Source organism: Neovison vison, chromosome 2 (assembly GCF_020171115.1).
Source record: "Neovison vison isolate M4711 chromosome 2, ASM_NN_V1, whole genome shotgun sequence".
Taxonomy (NCBI): Eukaryota; Metazoa; Chordata; class Mammalia; order Carnivora; family Mustelidae; genus Neogale; species Neogale vison.
Window position 1 is genome coordinate 225451673 of NC_058092.1, and position 16264 is coordinate 225467936.

Genomic DNA, 16264 nt, shown 5'->3' on the forward strand with positions numbered 1-16264 from the left:
ATATTCATTTATTTGGCAAACTTTTAGTAAATGCTTACTATGTACCAAATGCTGTTCTAGGTATTAGAACAGTGCTATGAACAATATGAACAAGGCTACTATTCTCATGGAGCTTACATTTTCGTGAAGAAAGACATTTTAACTAATGATCAACTAATAAATTAAGGTAGTTTCAGGCTAAAGTATAAAAGAAATAAGTTCATAGAAGAATACAGAATAAGGGAGACAGCACCTACTTCAGAGAGTGTTTTAGAGAAGTGTGTAATTTATGGTGAGATCTGGATAAGAACGAGCCAGCCAGCCACGTGAAGACCAGTGCTCAATCTCACTTAAAATGGTTCTCCTCTGTATATTCTTACTCCTTTTCTTGTTGGCCTCCAGTTTCATTGGAAAGGGCCTGGAGCTGCCTGATTCTGATCTAAATTGAGAAAAAATGAGGACAGCCAGATACCTTAAACATGAAGTTATGTTTCATATTTTTCTGCTACACCTACATTTCCTCCTGTCTCTTCTCAGCACTTTGACATACTTTTAGACACCAAAGAGTGATTTCTTGTTTTATATATATTAATATAGAAAATATAATACTTTTAAAATTATAGTTAACACATAATGTTGCCAAAAAATAAGATACTTTAATATTTCTTTTCCCATTAACACTTACCAAGTTCTAACACACTCTAATTTTTATTATGACCTTTTTTTTCCTGCTGTCATCACCACCACCACCACAATTAGGAATTTTGATGTTATTTTTCACTGATAAATTTAAGAACTTGATATGATATTCAGAATTTAGTAGATATGAAGTGAATTTTTTTTAAAAGATTTTATTTATTTATTTGAGAGTGAGGCAGTGAGAGAGAGCATGAGCGAGGAGAAGGTCAGAGGGAGAAGCAGACTCCCCGTGGAGCTGGGAGCCCGATATGGGACTCTATCCTTGTACTCCAGGATCATGACTGGAGCCAAAAGCAGTCGTCCAACCAACTGAGCCACCCAGGTGTCCCGAAGTGAATTTTTTTTTTAAAGATTTTATTTATTTATTTGACAGAGAGAGATCACAAGTAGATAGAGAGGCAGGCAGAGAGAGGGGGAAGCAGAGAGCCTGATGGGGGGCTCGATCCCAGGACCCTGAGACCATGACCTGAGCTGAAGGCAGAGGCTTAACCCGCTTAGCCACCGAGGTGCCTTGAAGTGAAATTATTTGATGGGTGAATAAGTTGGCACCATATATGAGGGAATTTGCTTGAATTAGTGAATTAGTGTGTGCTGGACCTTGTTCACCAGTGATACCAAATTATCCTTGGATCTGCCTTCCATTTTTAGAATCAGTGCAATCTGATTAGTAAGCCTGTGGCTAAGAATGAACTTTCTGACAGTATTTTCCAGGGCTGTCTCCTGTGGAACTTCCTACAGATAATCGCCAAGTGGAGAAATATTTTAAAAGATTTTCACAACACTTGTAGTGCTGACTTTCATTTTGAACAAACAAAATGGAATGCTTTTCAACTTGAGGCTCAAGCATCCAGATGATATGCTGAGTACAGAGATTGCTTATGCCAAGTCTGCTTTTAATCTTGAGTACATTTGTGCTACGAGATTAGTTACTTTAGGGCATTACTTGCTTCTATTTTTAAGGCAGTTTGTATTTCAGATACAGTTTCTGACAGAGACCTCCCGCATCAGTTTTTACCCCCTCATCATGCTCCTTAGTGTGAAAGGTAGAGTATTCTCTGTAGGTTGAAGTCTACAAACAGTACTTTACTTGCTGTTCAAGCATTACATTGCAACTTAATTTGTGAAGAACTGCAGCTGGCACTGTGACAGATTAGAAAATGTGTTAATCTGGAAAGTCTATGTGTCTCCTCACCCCATGGAAGTGTAATCCCAGATTATTCTCTACATATAAGCTGGAGTCAAAATATCATTCATATCATTAATGAAAACTTTCATTTTTTCTTTAATTATATTAATAGGTAGAGCTAGATAATATAGCTGAAGTTTTAAAATGTTTTAGTGCTTTAGTTCATGATTATAGCTGGCAGAACTTAATTTTAAATACTACTTTATTCAGATATTCTTTGGGAAAAAGTAGGAAATTGTGAGTATTTTCATATGTATCAGTGTTTTACTTACTTGTCTCGAAGTATGATTTTTGTTCCAAAGTACTTAGCTATGTGGACCCAGAAAAAGCAAGATCTGTTTCTAACATACTCTCATGGTTAGTCACCTGCGGAGAAAATTCATTTGTATTTTTTCAATTTAAAAGACATTTTTTTCTTAAATCTTTTAAGACATTTTCACCTATAACCAATCTCCTACAGCAATTATCTTGCCTCACTCTCTGTATAAGTGCTCTGTAATTCTTCAAATGCTAAGAAGCTTTTTGGAAATGAATGTCACTATATTTAAGCCATCATGTATATGCCAAAAATTAAACCATCTTCTCAACTGACTATAATTCTTTATTTTATATAAGAGATACTGATATTTCTTATTTAGAATGCCATTTAAATTCTTTAGTGTTATTTCTTTGCACTGAAAGCTGGGATCATTTTAAGTCTCATCTCTTTTGTTTTTCTTTACTTATGGATTATGTCTTCCTCTACCTTGTGTCCAATGTCTGAAAGTTTTTGTTTTCATATTCTTTGTATTGTTTTCTAGTTGTTTAAGGGAGGAGATATCTTTCATCCCTGAAAGTCTATTTGTCTTGGAAGTGGAAATTCAATTCCATGTTTTTGGATCATTTTCATAAAAAATTATTAAAGGGAAAAGAGATTTCAATACTTTAATGGTTAAATTTCAGCTGTCTGGGAAAATTCACTTACGTTGACCAATTCCTCTATACATGATATAAAAGTATAATAATATTCATTATATTGTACCTACTATATGCCAGGTATTATGCCAAGGATTTTTGTTCATTCAGTTGATCTTTCCTCTAGCATTATGAAGTAGGTATTTCATTACTACTTTTCACTTATGGGAGAACGGAGACACAGACAATCTAAATAGTTTTCCAGAATATTTACACTTATTAAATGAAATTCTCTATTCAGATACTGCATTATTGACTAATATACTATGTCACACTTCCTGAAGAACTGTGTAACAGTATAATCTCTACGTTAGCAAAAATGTAGAACAGCTCTAGCTTATTGGCCAATTTCATCTCTGAAAATTCATTTCTTTATTAACATGAAATTATAAAACAAGGTGACATATTTTACTTTTTGAGTAGAGTATAAAAAATAATTATATGCATACATACAGCTTCTTTAGACAAAAATATATGGGAAAGAACAAATCCTGTTTCCTTGATAGAGTAGAAATTTATTATTATCTTTTGGCTTTTAAGTAATTATTAGTTGTATTAATAGCCAGTGTGATCATTATTAAATGAAGAAATTCATTTACATGTTTTAGTTTGGTACATTTAATATGCTATAGGATTACATGTGAAACTTAACATACATCATTGAAGTAATTTTGTAATAGTTTTTTAAAATTTTTTTCATAAACGTATAATGTATTATTAGCCTCAGGGATACAGGTCTGTGAATTGCCAGGTTTACACACTTCACAGCACTCACCAGAGCACATTCCCTCCCCCAATGTCTATAACCCTCTCCTGACCCTCTCCCCCAACAACCCTCAGTTTGTTTTGTGAGATTAAGAGTCTCTGATGGTTTGTCTCCCTCCCAATCCCATCCTGTTTCATTTATTCTTTTCCTACCCCCCCAAACTCCCCACATTGCATCTCCACTTTCTCATATCAGGGAGGTCAAATAACAGTTGTCTTTCTCTGATTGACTTATTTTGCTAAGCATAGTACCCTCTATTAGTTCCATCTACATTGTCGCAAATGGCAAGATTTCATTTCTTTTGATGGCTGCATAGTATTCCATTGTGTATATATACCACATCTTCTTTATCCATTCATCTGTTGATGGACATCTAGGTTCTTTCCATAGTTTGTCTATTGTGGAAAATGCTGCTATAAACATTCGGGTGCATGTGCCCCTTCGGATCACTACGTTTGTATCTTTAGGGTAAATACCCAGTAATGCAATTGCTGGGTCATAGGGTAGCTCTATTTTCAACTTTTTGAGGAACCTCCATACTATTTTCCAGAGTGGCTATACCATCTTGCATTTCCACCAGCAGTGTAGGTTTCCCTTTTCTCTGCATCCTCGTCAGCATCTGTCATTTCCTGACTTGTTGATTTTAGCCATTCTGACTGGCATGAGGTGGTATCTCATTGTGGTTTTGATTTGTATTTCCCTGATGCCGAGTGATGTGGAGCATTTTTTCATGTGTCTGTTGGCCATCTGGATGTCTTCTTTGCAGAAATGTCTGTTCATGTCCTTTGCCCATTTCTTGATTGGATTATTTGTTCTTTGGGTGTTGAGTTTGCTAAGCTCTTTATAGATTTTGGATACTAGCCCTTTTTCTGATATGTCGTTTGTAAATATACTCTCCCACTCTGTCAATCATCTTTTGGATTTGTTAACTGTTTCTTTTGCTGTGCAAAAGCTTTTGATCTTGATGAAATCCCAATAGTTCATTTTTGCCCTTGCTTCCCTTGCCTTTGGCGATGTTCCTAGGAAGAACTTGCTGTGGTTGAGGTCAAAGAGGTTGCTGCCTGTGTTCTCCTCAAGGATTTGGATGGATTCCTGTCTCACACTGAGGTCCTTCATCCATTTTGAGTCTATTTTCGTGTGTGGTGTGAGGAAATGGTCCAGTTTCATTTTTCTGCATGTGGCTGTTCAATTTTCCCAACACCATTTGTTGAAGAGGCTGTCTTTTTTCCACTGGACGTTCTTTCCTGCTTTGTCAAAGATTAGTTGACCATAGAGTTGAGGGTCTATTTCTGGGCTCTCTATTCTGTTCCATTGATCTATGTATCTGTTTTTGTACCAATACCATACTGTATTGATGATGACAGCTTTGTAATAGAGCTTGAAGTCCGGAATTGTGATGCCACCAACTTTGGCTTTCTTTTTCAACATTCCTTTGACTATTTGAGGTCTTTTCTGGTTCCATATAAATTTTAGGATTATTTATTCAATTTCTTTGAAAAAAATGGATGAGATTTTGATAGGGATTACACTAAATATGTAGATTGCTTTAGGTAACAAAGACGTTTTCACAATATTTGTTCTTCCAATCCAGGAGCATGGAACATTTTTCCATTTCTTTGTGTCTTCCTCAGTTTCTTTCATGAGTACTTTATAGGTTTCTGAGTATAGATTATTTGCCTTTTTGGTTATATTTATGCCTAGGTATTTTATGGTTTTGGGTTCTCTTTCTTCTGTCCTGAAGGTGGTGTAAAGAAATGCAACTGATTTCTGCATTGATTTTATATCCTGACAATTTACTGAATTCCTGTACAAGTTCTAGCAGTTTTGGAGTGGAGTCTTTTGGGTTTTCCACATAGAGTATCATATCATCAGCAAAGAATGATAATTTGACTTATTCTTTGCTGATTTGGATGCCTTTAATTTCTTTTTGTTGTCTGATTGCTGAGGCTAGGACTTCTAGTACTGTGTTGAATAGCAGTGGTGATAATGCACATCCCTGCCTATGTTCCTGACCTTAGCGGAAAAGCTTTCAGTTTTTCTCCATTGAGAATGATATTTGCGGTGGGTTTTTCATAGACGGTTTAACGATTTTGAGGTATGTGCCTTTTATCCCTACACTTTGAAGAGTTTTGATCAGGAAGGGATGCTGTACTTTTTCAAATACCTTTTCAGCATCTATTGAGAGTATCATATGGTTCCTGTTCTTTCTTTGATTAATGTATTTTATCACATTGATTGATTTGCAGATGGTGAACCAACTTTCAGCCCTGGAATAAATTCCACTTTGTCATGGTGAATAATCCTTTTAATGTACTGTTGGATCCTATTGGCTAGTGTTTTGGTGAGAATTTTTGCATCTGTGTTCATCAAGGATACTGGTCTGTAATTCTCTTTTTTGATGGGATCCTTGTCTGGTTTTGGGATCAAGGTGATGCTGGCCTCATAAAATGAGTTTGGAAGTTTTCCTTCCACTTCTTTTTTGAACAGTTTCAGGAGAATAAGAATTAATTCTTCTTTAAATGTTTGGTAGAATTCTCCTGGGAAGTCGTCTGGTCCTGGACTTTTGTTTGTTTGGAGATTTTTGATGATTGTTTCAATCTCCTTACTGGTTATGTGTCTGTTCAGGTTTTCTATTTCTTCCTGGTTCAGTTGTGGCAGTTTATATGTCTCTAGGAATGCATCCATTTCTTCCAGATTGTCAAATTTGTTGGCGTAGAGTTGCTCATAGTATGTTCTTATAATAGTTTGTATTTCTTTGGTGTTGGTTGTGATCTCTCCTCTTTCATTCATGATTTTATTTATTTGGATCCTTTCTCTTTTCTTTTTGATAATTTTGGCAAGTGGTTTATCATTCTCATTCTTTCAAAGAACCAGCTCCTAGTTTTGTTGATTTGTTCTTTTTTGGGGGGGGGCGTTTCTATTTCATTGATTTCTGCTCTGATCTTTATGTTTTCTCTTCTGCTGGGTTTGGGCTTTCTTTGTTGTTCTTTCTCCAGCTCCTTTAAGTGTAGGGTTAGGTGTTGTATTTGAGAAATACAGGTATTTGAGAAAGTGTAGGGTTAGGTGTTGTTTCTTTTTCTTTTTCTTTTTCTTTTTTTAAGATTTTATTCATCCAACTTGTGATTCATCCAGAAATCACAAGTAGACAGGCAGGCAGAGAGAGGGGGAAGCAGGCTCCCCGCTGAGCAGAGAGCCCTATACAGGGCTCGATCCCAGGACCCTGAGATCATGACTTGAGCCAAAGGCAGAGGCTTTAACCCACTGAGCCACCCCGGCGCCCCAGGTGTTGTTTCTTGAGAACGGCTTATACCACTATATATTTTCCTCTCAGGATTGCCTTTGCTGTGTCCCACAGACTTTGAGCCATTGTGTTTTCATTGTCATTTGTTTTTATGAATTTTTTTCAATTCTTCTTTAATTTTCTGGTTGACCCATTCATCTTTAGAAGGATGCAGTTTTGTCTCTATGTATTTGGGTTCTTTCCAACTTTCCTCTTGTGCTTGAGTTCTAGCTTCAGAGCATTGTGGTCTGAAAATATGCAGGGAATGATCTCAATCTTTTGATACCAGTTGAGACCTGATTTATAACCCAGGATGTGATCTATTCTGGAGAATGTTCCATGTGTACTAGAGAAGAATGTATATTCTATTACTTTGGGATGGAATGTTCTGAATATATCTGTGATGTCCATCTGGTCCAGTTTGTCGTTTAAGGCCTTTATTTCCTTGTTGATCTTTTGCTTTGATAATCTGTCCATTTCAGTGAGGGGAGTGTTAAAGTTGCCTACTATTATTGTAGTATTGTCAATGTGTTTCTTTGATTTTGTTATTAATTGGTTTATAAAGTTGGCTTCTCCCATGTTAGGGGCATAGATATTTAAAATTGTTAGATCTTCTTGTTGGACGGATCCTTTGAGTACGATGTAGTGTCCTTCTTCATCTCTCATTATAGTCCTTGGCTAAAAATCTTATTGAACTGATAGAAGATTGCCACCCCAGCTTTCTTCTGATGTCAATTAGCATGGTAAGTTGCTTTCCACCCCCTTACTTTAAATCTGGAGGTGTCTTCGGGTCTAAAATGAGTTTCTTGTAGGCAGCATTTTGATGGGTTTGTTTTTTTTATTCATTCTGATAACCTGTGTCTTTTGATTGGGGCATTTAGCCCATTTACATTCAGGGTAACTATTGAGAGATATGAATTTAGTGTCATTGTATTGCCTGTAAGGTGACTGTTACTGTATATTGTCTCTGTTCCTTTCTGGTCTACTACTTTCAGGGTCTTTCTTTGCTTAGAGGGCCCCTTTCAATATTTCCCATATTGCTGGTTTGGTGTTTGCTTATTCTTTCAGGTTTTTTTGTCCTGGAAGATTTTTATCTCCCCTTCTGTTTACAATGATAGCCTAGCTGGATATATTATTCTTGGCTGCATGTTTTTCTCATTTAGTGCTCTGAATATATCATGCCAGTTCTTTTTGGCCTTCCAGGTCTCTGTGGATAAGTCTGCTGCCCATGTAATATTTTATCTGTTGTATGTTACAGACTTCTTTTCCCGGACTGCTTTCAGGATTTTCTCTCTGTTGCTAAGACTTGTAAATTTTACTATTAGGTGATGGGCTGTGGACCTATTCTTATTGATTTTGAGGGGGGTTCTTTGCACCTCCTGGATATTGATGCTTGTTCCCTTTGCCATATTAGGGAAATTCTATACAATAATTCCCTCCAGTATAGCTTCTGCTCCCCTCTTTCTTCTTCTGGAATCCCAATTATTCTAATGTTGTTTCTTTAGTCTTACGGTATCACTTATCTCTCGAATTCTCCCCTCGTGGTCCAGTATTTGTTTGTCTCTCTTTTGCTCAGCTTCTTTATTCTCTGTAATTTGGTCTTCTATATCACTAATTCTTTCTTCTTCCCTATTTATCCTAGCAGTAATAGCCTCCATATTTTATTCTACCTCATTAGTAGTTTTTTTATTTCAACTCGGTTAGATTTTAGTTCTTTTATTTCTCCAGAAAGGGCTTTTCTTTCTCCAGAGAGCAGTTCTCTAATATCTTCCATGCCTTTTTTGAGCCCGGCTAGAACCTTGAGAATTGTCATTCTGAACTCTAGATCTGACATATTGCCAATGTCTGTGTTGATTAGGTCCCTATCCTTTGGTAGTGCCTCTTGTTCTTTTTTATTGTGGTGTGTTTTTCTGCCTTGTCATTTTTCCAGATATATATGAAGGAGCAAATAAAATACTACAAGGGTGGCAAAGACCCCAGGAAAATGTGCTTTAACTAAACTAAATGTGCTTTAACTAAGAAGAGACCCCAAATCGTTGGTGGGGGAGAAATCGGATAAAAAGAAGTTCGAAAAAAAATTTTTTTAAAGAAAACAAATAAAGAACAATTAAAAAAATATATATATATACACACTCACACACGCACACACATATTAGACTTGTGACTACAACAGGGTCACCCACTTAATTTGGGGAGTATTTTGGTCTCTTAGAGGAAACTACCTCCCCAAATTTTAAGGAATGAAAAACATATATAAAGGTAAATACAATGAAGGGATAGAATATGAGTATAAAGATGAAAAAAAATTTTTTTTAATTTCTAAAAAAGGAGTTGATAAAGTGAGTTGGTTGGGAGAATAAAGAAAAAGAAAGTGGAGAGAATTTGCTTGGGTTGGAGACTAGAACAAGCCCGAAGCTAGATTTAGGGTATATTTTGATTTATTAGAAGATTCTGTACCCCAAATTTTTTTAGAAGAAAAACCCTATGTTTATACAAAAAAATAAAGTTAGATACAATGACGGATAAAATATGACTATAATAATGAAGTTTCAAAAAAGATTATTATCATTTTTTTAAAGATTTTTTTATTTTATTTATTTGTCATAGAGAGAGAAGCGAGAGCAAGCACAGGCAGACAGAGTGGCAGGCAGAGGCAGAGGGAGAAGCAGGCTCCCTGCCAAGCAAGAAGCCCAATGTGGGATTCGATCCCAGGATGCTGGGATCATGACCTGAGCCGAAGGCAGCTGCTTAACCAACTGAGCCACCCAGGCGTCCCAAAGATTATTATCATTTTTTGAAGGTATTGTTAAGATAAACTAGTTAAAAAATGTTAAAAGAAAAAAGGTAAAAGTTTAAAAAAATTTAGTAGAGGAAAAAAATAAAATAAAAAAAATTAATTAACTGCAAGACTAAAGAATCATGGGGAGAAAGCCATGAATTCCATGGTTTGCTTTCTCCTCCTCTGGAATTCCTCTGTTTGCCTTGGTAAGTGAAGTTGGTCTTGGCTGGATTTCTTGTTGATCTTCTCGGGGAGGGGCCCGTTGCCGTGATTGTCAAGTGTCTTTACCTGAGGCGGAATTGCACAGACCTTACCAGGGGCTGGGCTAAGTAATCGGATCAGGTTCGCTTTAGGGAGCTTTTGTTCCCTCAATGCTTTCCGTAGAGTTCCAGAGGAGGAGAATGAAAATGGCGGCTTCCCAGTCTCTGGCCTGGAGGAGCCAAGAGCTCAGGGTCTCACTCCTCAGTTCGCCCTCAGGGAAAAGCGTTCAATCACTCCCATCTCCCTGGCCTCCCACCGTGCTCCGAGCTCACCCAGCCTGTGACCAAGCGTCTCTGTCTCTGACACGCAGCTCTGCCTGGAGTTTCCGAACTCCACAGATCCCTGAGCTCTTCCAGGGTGTGTCTCCCTGGATCTTGTGGGGATCCCACTCACAGAGCAGTTGGCTGTGCCACGGATTTCGGTGCAAGGTAACCCGAGATGAAAGCTCACTCCTCGGCTCTGTCTTTGTAGCCGGCTTCCCCGCTCTAATACCTGTGAGCTCTGTGACACTCAGACACACCTGGTCCTTCTGTGAGCCTGCGGGACCTGGGCCACACTGACCTCGTGTGAGCTTCACCCTGGTTTAGCCTCTGGTGCATGTCCCTCCATGGAGCAGACTTTTAAAAGTCCTGATTTTGTGCTCAGTTGCTCGGCTGCTTGCTGGGAGCCGGCCCTTACCCCAGCGGTCTATCTTCCCATTGCTTTGGATTCACTTCTCCGCCAGTCCTACCTTTCAGAAAGTGGTTGATTTTCTGTTTGTAGAATTGTTGCTCTTCTCTTCGATCTCCTGTTGGATTTGTAGGTGTTTGGAATGGTTTGATAAGCTATCTAGCTGATCTCCTACTACCTGATGTCGTCTCAGTCTGCTAGTTCTCCGCCATCTTGACTCCTCCAGCTATAATAGTTTTTTAAAATCATTTATGTAATAGCATATTTAAAAGTCATCATTGTTGGTTGTTAACTTTACTAGGTGTTCTAGATGAAGCTTTGATTTCAGCATACATGATTTATAATGTAGTGATCCAAATCTTTTCATGATTTCCAAATCTTATTTTACAAATGCCATGAAACATGACCACAGATATTGGGAAAGAACATATATTGAGTTTCAAACTTTCTTTTATTTTGATTTTTCAGATTGCATTCTCACAACACAATACAATCATGGATCTTGTGCAGTTTTTTGTCACCTTCTTCAGGTAATTTGCTTTTACTGACTTTGAATTTATTAAGCCTATATTTTGATGATGTTCTGTCAATCTGTAAGGAAATTTATCACATCTCTAACCCTAAAATATAATAATGTGTCTTGAATGGTTTTATATGCTTAAATATATACCACAGAGTTGAAATATACTTGTCAAGTATACTTGAAATATACTTGTCAAGATTATTTTGCTATTGTACTATTTAATTGCTAATGGAGTCAGTGGAAAGAAGATAATAACTTTATATTCCTGTTGCATAGGTAATTAAGGCCTGCTTTATTTAATGAAATTAGCAATGTATCCACTATATTGATTAGGTATAGCATTAAATCAATTCAGTTGTTTTTTAGGAAATTATCACATTTAGCACACTGTACTCAAAATCTGTAGGGAATGTATTTATTGTCCTCAGTGAACTTCTCATCTGGAAATGCTAAATATGACTTTGAGTAGATCATCATTCCCTAGAACATTATTATCTGAGGTATTAACAGTAAGTTGATAAGAAAGTTTCTGTAATTAACAACTCTGGAAAATAGGGCTCTTTTAGTTTGCTTATAACTAACATTACTTCTACTACGGATGTTACAAGTTTTTTTTTTTTTTTCCCCTTTGAGTTTTTAATGTACTAATCTGCAATGTATCTTTCTAAAAGAGAGGGTAGAGTTTGTAGCATTTCTCAAAACATCAAAACCCTTTCAGGGGACATCTATTATTTCCATGGGATGTAAATAAAGAAACATTGAATTGGGAGAGGCAGTGAGTCAGTGATAGGATATCTTGTTATGGCATCTTAGATCATCTGGATAGGAAGAGAGGTTATTTTTGTTAATATGATTAGTATATGTGCAGGTTGTGCTGGCCCACTGGGTGCCTTCATGCAAATTAGAAAATTTGTGTCCTCCTTTTGGCAGACATGGCCCTATATCATGGCACACAGCTTTACAGAGTGCGGTATGAATTTTGGCCTCCATTCACCAACTTGGCTGGCTTGGTTTATACTAAGTGAAGAAACCCGTACAGCCCAATCCTTGACATAGATGATATGCCAAGCACTTTCTTAAACACCAGTGTAACCATTGTTGGTTATCTTACCCAGATATCCATATAATACTTAAATTTCTAATACCTTCCTCACAGGGGTCAGCAAACATTTTCTTTAAAGGGCCAAATATTTCAGGATTTGTGGGCTATACCATCTCTGTTACATGTATGCAAACCTGCTGCTATAGTATTAGAGCAGATAGAGCCAATAAGGAAACAAATGGGAGTGGCTCTATTCCAATAAACCTTTATTACAAAAACGGCTGGTGGGCTGAGTTCTGCCTGTAGACATAATTTGCCCAACCCCTCATCTAGCTTATGCCCGAATGCCTTTAATGGCGAAATCGCGCCATCTCCTGAGATAGCATTCTCTATCTTCAGATAATTAATTGTTCTTTATAATTGAGATGAAATCTGTCTCCCCATAATACCACTTCTCATTCATCCATATGGTCCAACACAGAGCAAGTCTCATCTCTCATCTCCATTTATAGCCCTTCCGTTTTCTAAACTCTTTTTTCCAATTTACATATTCCCTGTCTCTTTATCCTCTTCTGTTGTTGAAGCCTTTGTCACTTTGGTCACTTTGCTCTGAAAACAGTCCTGTTTGTCTCTGTCCCTTTAAAAGTTGTGATTTCCGGAATTTAATGCTATAAACACATTTATCACTAATGTGTGCATTCTTTAAATTTGTCCCTTAGAAATGAAAAGAGGAAACATCTTAAATATACTTAATGTTTTATGACTTTGTTCTTCTGAGTATAAATGGCTTTTAGGGCTATTTATCAGGGACTAGTATATTTTTGGAAAGTATTAGAAGTTACAATCGGACAACCATTATTAAAGCATCAAAATAAAACTGGTTTTTGATGCAGAAAAGTGTGGATGGAAATATACTGAAAAGTTCAACTTTGTATAAAAATTCACAAAGTTGAATATATATGTAAATTATTAAATGTTTAGGGTTTTATTTTAAGCTTTTGAATTTGTATGCATATTTAAGTTCAATAGCTTTTTTTATTAAGTAAAAGCTAGTGTTAATGTGTACCATGTCTTAGAGATGATCCTATTTATTATGTTGTCATCATGGACAAAGTGAAATAAAATATTCTACCTGTTGTGTGAGATAAAATATATTTGATGTGCTTTTTTGTCATTTAAATTTCTTTGAGTAGTGAGATGGAAATTAGTTTTAAAATTATCTCATTGTTAAGAAAAAACACGGATAGAATATTTTAAAGTTTTTTTTTTCTTTTTTTTTTTAAATAAAGCTACTGCTAAGTCTTAAAAGACCATTTTAAACAAGTCAGCATTTATGGACATCCTTCAATCAGGCCCTATTACTGCTGCGGCTGTTTCTGAGTTACTGATGTAGCAAAGGTGAATGTCAGCTTCTCAGTTTAGCCATGATTCGATGGAGGCCGGTTCACAAACTCTGCCAGTTTTGACCTCTCTATTGGGCATAGTTCAGGGGTAACAGGATTGAGCAAGTACAGGGAGATCATTTATAGGCATAGCCTGGCTCTGATCTTAGCTTCTCTACAGTCATAAGTAGCTCATAGTTAGGTGAAAATCTCAGTTCTTTCGTATATAGAACTAAAGCATTTTCTTATTGTGGGAGTATGTAGTATAACATAGTAAATGATTAGAAAACTGGAAGGGAATTATTTTAAAAATAAATTGGGTGTTACACGCAAACAATGAATCATGGCACACTACATCCAAAACTAAGAATGTACTGTATGCACTAAGAATGCACTTAACCTAACATAATAAAAAAATAAAAATAAATGTTTTTGTCTGGTATGTAAGGTGGAAAGTTAAGTCTGTGTGAATCTGAAATGTTAAGCCTGGCAAATTAAATGGAAATAGAGTAGGTACCACTGCCCTTGCACCTTTTAGAATTTTAAGGTGGTACATACTTGCACTAAGCCCCTGGGATGACAGTGCTTTTAATTTACCATCTTAACCAGATGGAGGGTAGTTTTAGAGGTTGCCGTTTGGTCTTTCTCACTTTGATAGATCTTACCCACAAGCCAGGGACACAATGTAGAGGTTACTCTAACCACCTTCTCCATGAATTCTTATTATACACTTAAGAACTGGGGAAATTATCACTGCTTGGATCCATAGACACAGTTGGTCCATAGTGAGCCAGAATTTAGCAAAAATTTGTTACATGACTCCTGAAGACACCCCAAATCTAACAAGGGGCCATTTTTGACATTTAATCCCTGAGTATCTGTGTCATCTCTCTCCCAGTATCTGATATTAATTAAAGTATCTACTTATTCCTCTTGTATTTTATATATAACCATTATATACTTATATATATATATATATATATATATATATATATATATATATACACACACACACAAATATACAGCATTATGGATAGGAATCACACAAAGGTCCCCTTGAGGATCACTTTACACACTTTTCAAGATGTTTCAAGATGTTCTTTCTTCTATGGACCCAGCTACCTGTTCAGTCAATGGGGATCTGGATCTGGAAATTAGCTTATCTGGAAACTGGACAGAGGATCATGATTTTTCTGTTGAGAGAACAGTTCTCAGCCTGTTGTTTCCTCATTCTTGCTTAAAACAAAAGTAAATGTTAAATAGCACCATTGTTGTCTGCCCACCTATTTGAGCCCTGAAGATGCCATGCATTAGTAATCATCTCCACAGCTCTTTGTGGGCAAGTCCTCTTGTCTGCTCCAACAGTCTTATTGATCATTATGGTAATTGTGGGCCCTGGATTTTATCAGCTAAGCCCTGACACCTGCTGTCTTTTACTTAGGGGTCCCTTTCTTAATGTCTACCCCTATTACTGCCTCTACTCTTGTCAGCTCTGGTCTGCAGAAGAATGCCACCACTGAACTTCTTAGAGAAGCTGATGCCCCTCTCATCAACATGATCCTTCTCTAGTGGCCTTGATGAATCCCATCAAGGATGTGTCCCATGGGGCATAATCTGCTGGTAGTTCTTTGGCCTTACATAGTATACCCATTCTAGCATATTCCCTCTGTTGGCTTCTTTATTCCTTTCTCTTCCATCTGCTTAGGCAACTTAGGCATTTCCATTACACTTTCAATTGACCATTGCTTTTTCCAGGCTTCTAAGAATCACTCCAGCAGCAAGTTTTCCCCATTCCCTCCTCAGGAGTCCTCAGTATGACATTATATCTCCCGTGGTCTTGAGAATATGCGTGAAAATTCATAAGTTCTTGTTTATCCAGTCTTACCTGCCATCCTTCTTGAAGAAACACCGCCAAAATCCAATTCCTGTCATACTCCCCTGGTTCATGCCAGTACATTCTAGCTTATTGGTATAGCTCTTTCAAGTATATGTATCTTCCTTTTCTTATGAGGCCAAGATGTGTATTATGCTTCCTTAAACCCTAGTTATGGGGTGCTTGGGTGGCTCAGTTGGTTAAGTATCCATTTTGAGTTCTGCTCAGGTCAGGATCTCAGGGCTGTGAAACCAGGCCTGCTTTGCTCTGTGCTCAGCATGGGGTTTGCTTGTCTCTCTTCCTCTGCTCTTCCCCCTACTTGTGCATGTTCTTGTTCTCTGTGTCTGTCTCTGTCTGTCTGTCTGTCTCTCTCTCTGTCAAATCTTAAAAAAAATAATTCTCAGACTGGTAAGCAGGAGAGGAGGTGTAACAACTCATTAGGGACGAGTCTATTGTCTCTGCTACTAGGGAAGGGAATTGTAGAACCAACAGATTCATACTTAAAAGCACTTTTCTTGATATTCCATTCTAAATATTCCTATCCCATATTTCAAGGGCTAGTTTTTCCCAGCCATGGACCTTGTGTGTGCATGAGAGAACTGGTCTGGCTGAGCATTTGATAACCTTGGGCTCTGCAACTCTAACAATTAGATCATCGGTCTGCTGCTGATCCATATTGGCTTTCCCAATGTCAAAGATAAGGACCTCAGTTAAAGCTATCAAAGGGACTCTCTAGCCTTTGTATTTAGTTACTAATGTTTGTTAATGACCGTTAGTCTCTTGTTATCACACTGCAGGTATTAATACAACATAGTAGCAATCAGCCAACCATAGTCTCTCTTGAAGGTGATTTCCCCAGGTTTCCACTGGT

At 37.2% G+C, this 16264-nt stretch overlaps 1 protein-coding gene across 1 annotated transcript in view; it reads left to right on the forward strand.

The window, feature by feature from the left end:
• ATRNL1 (attractin like 1) overlaps positions 1-16264 on the forward strand; it is an 810828-nt gene that overhangs the window by 371325 nt on the left and 423239 nt on the right. The window contains exon 25 of the mRNA XM_044240595.1: positions 11042-11103. Within this exon, the coding sequence (XP_044096530.1) occupies positions 11042-11103 (62 nt within the window). The remainder of the gene's footprint in view (positions 1-11041; positions 11104-16264) is intronic.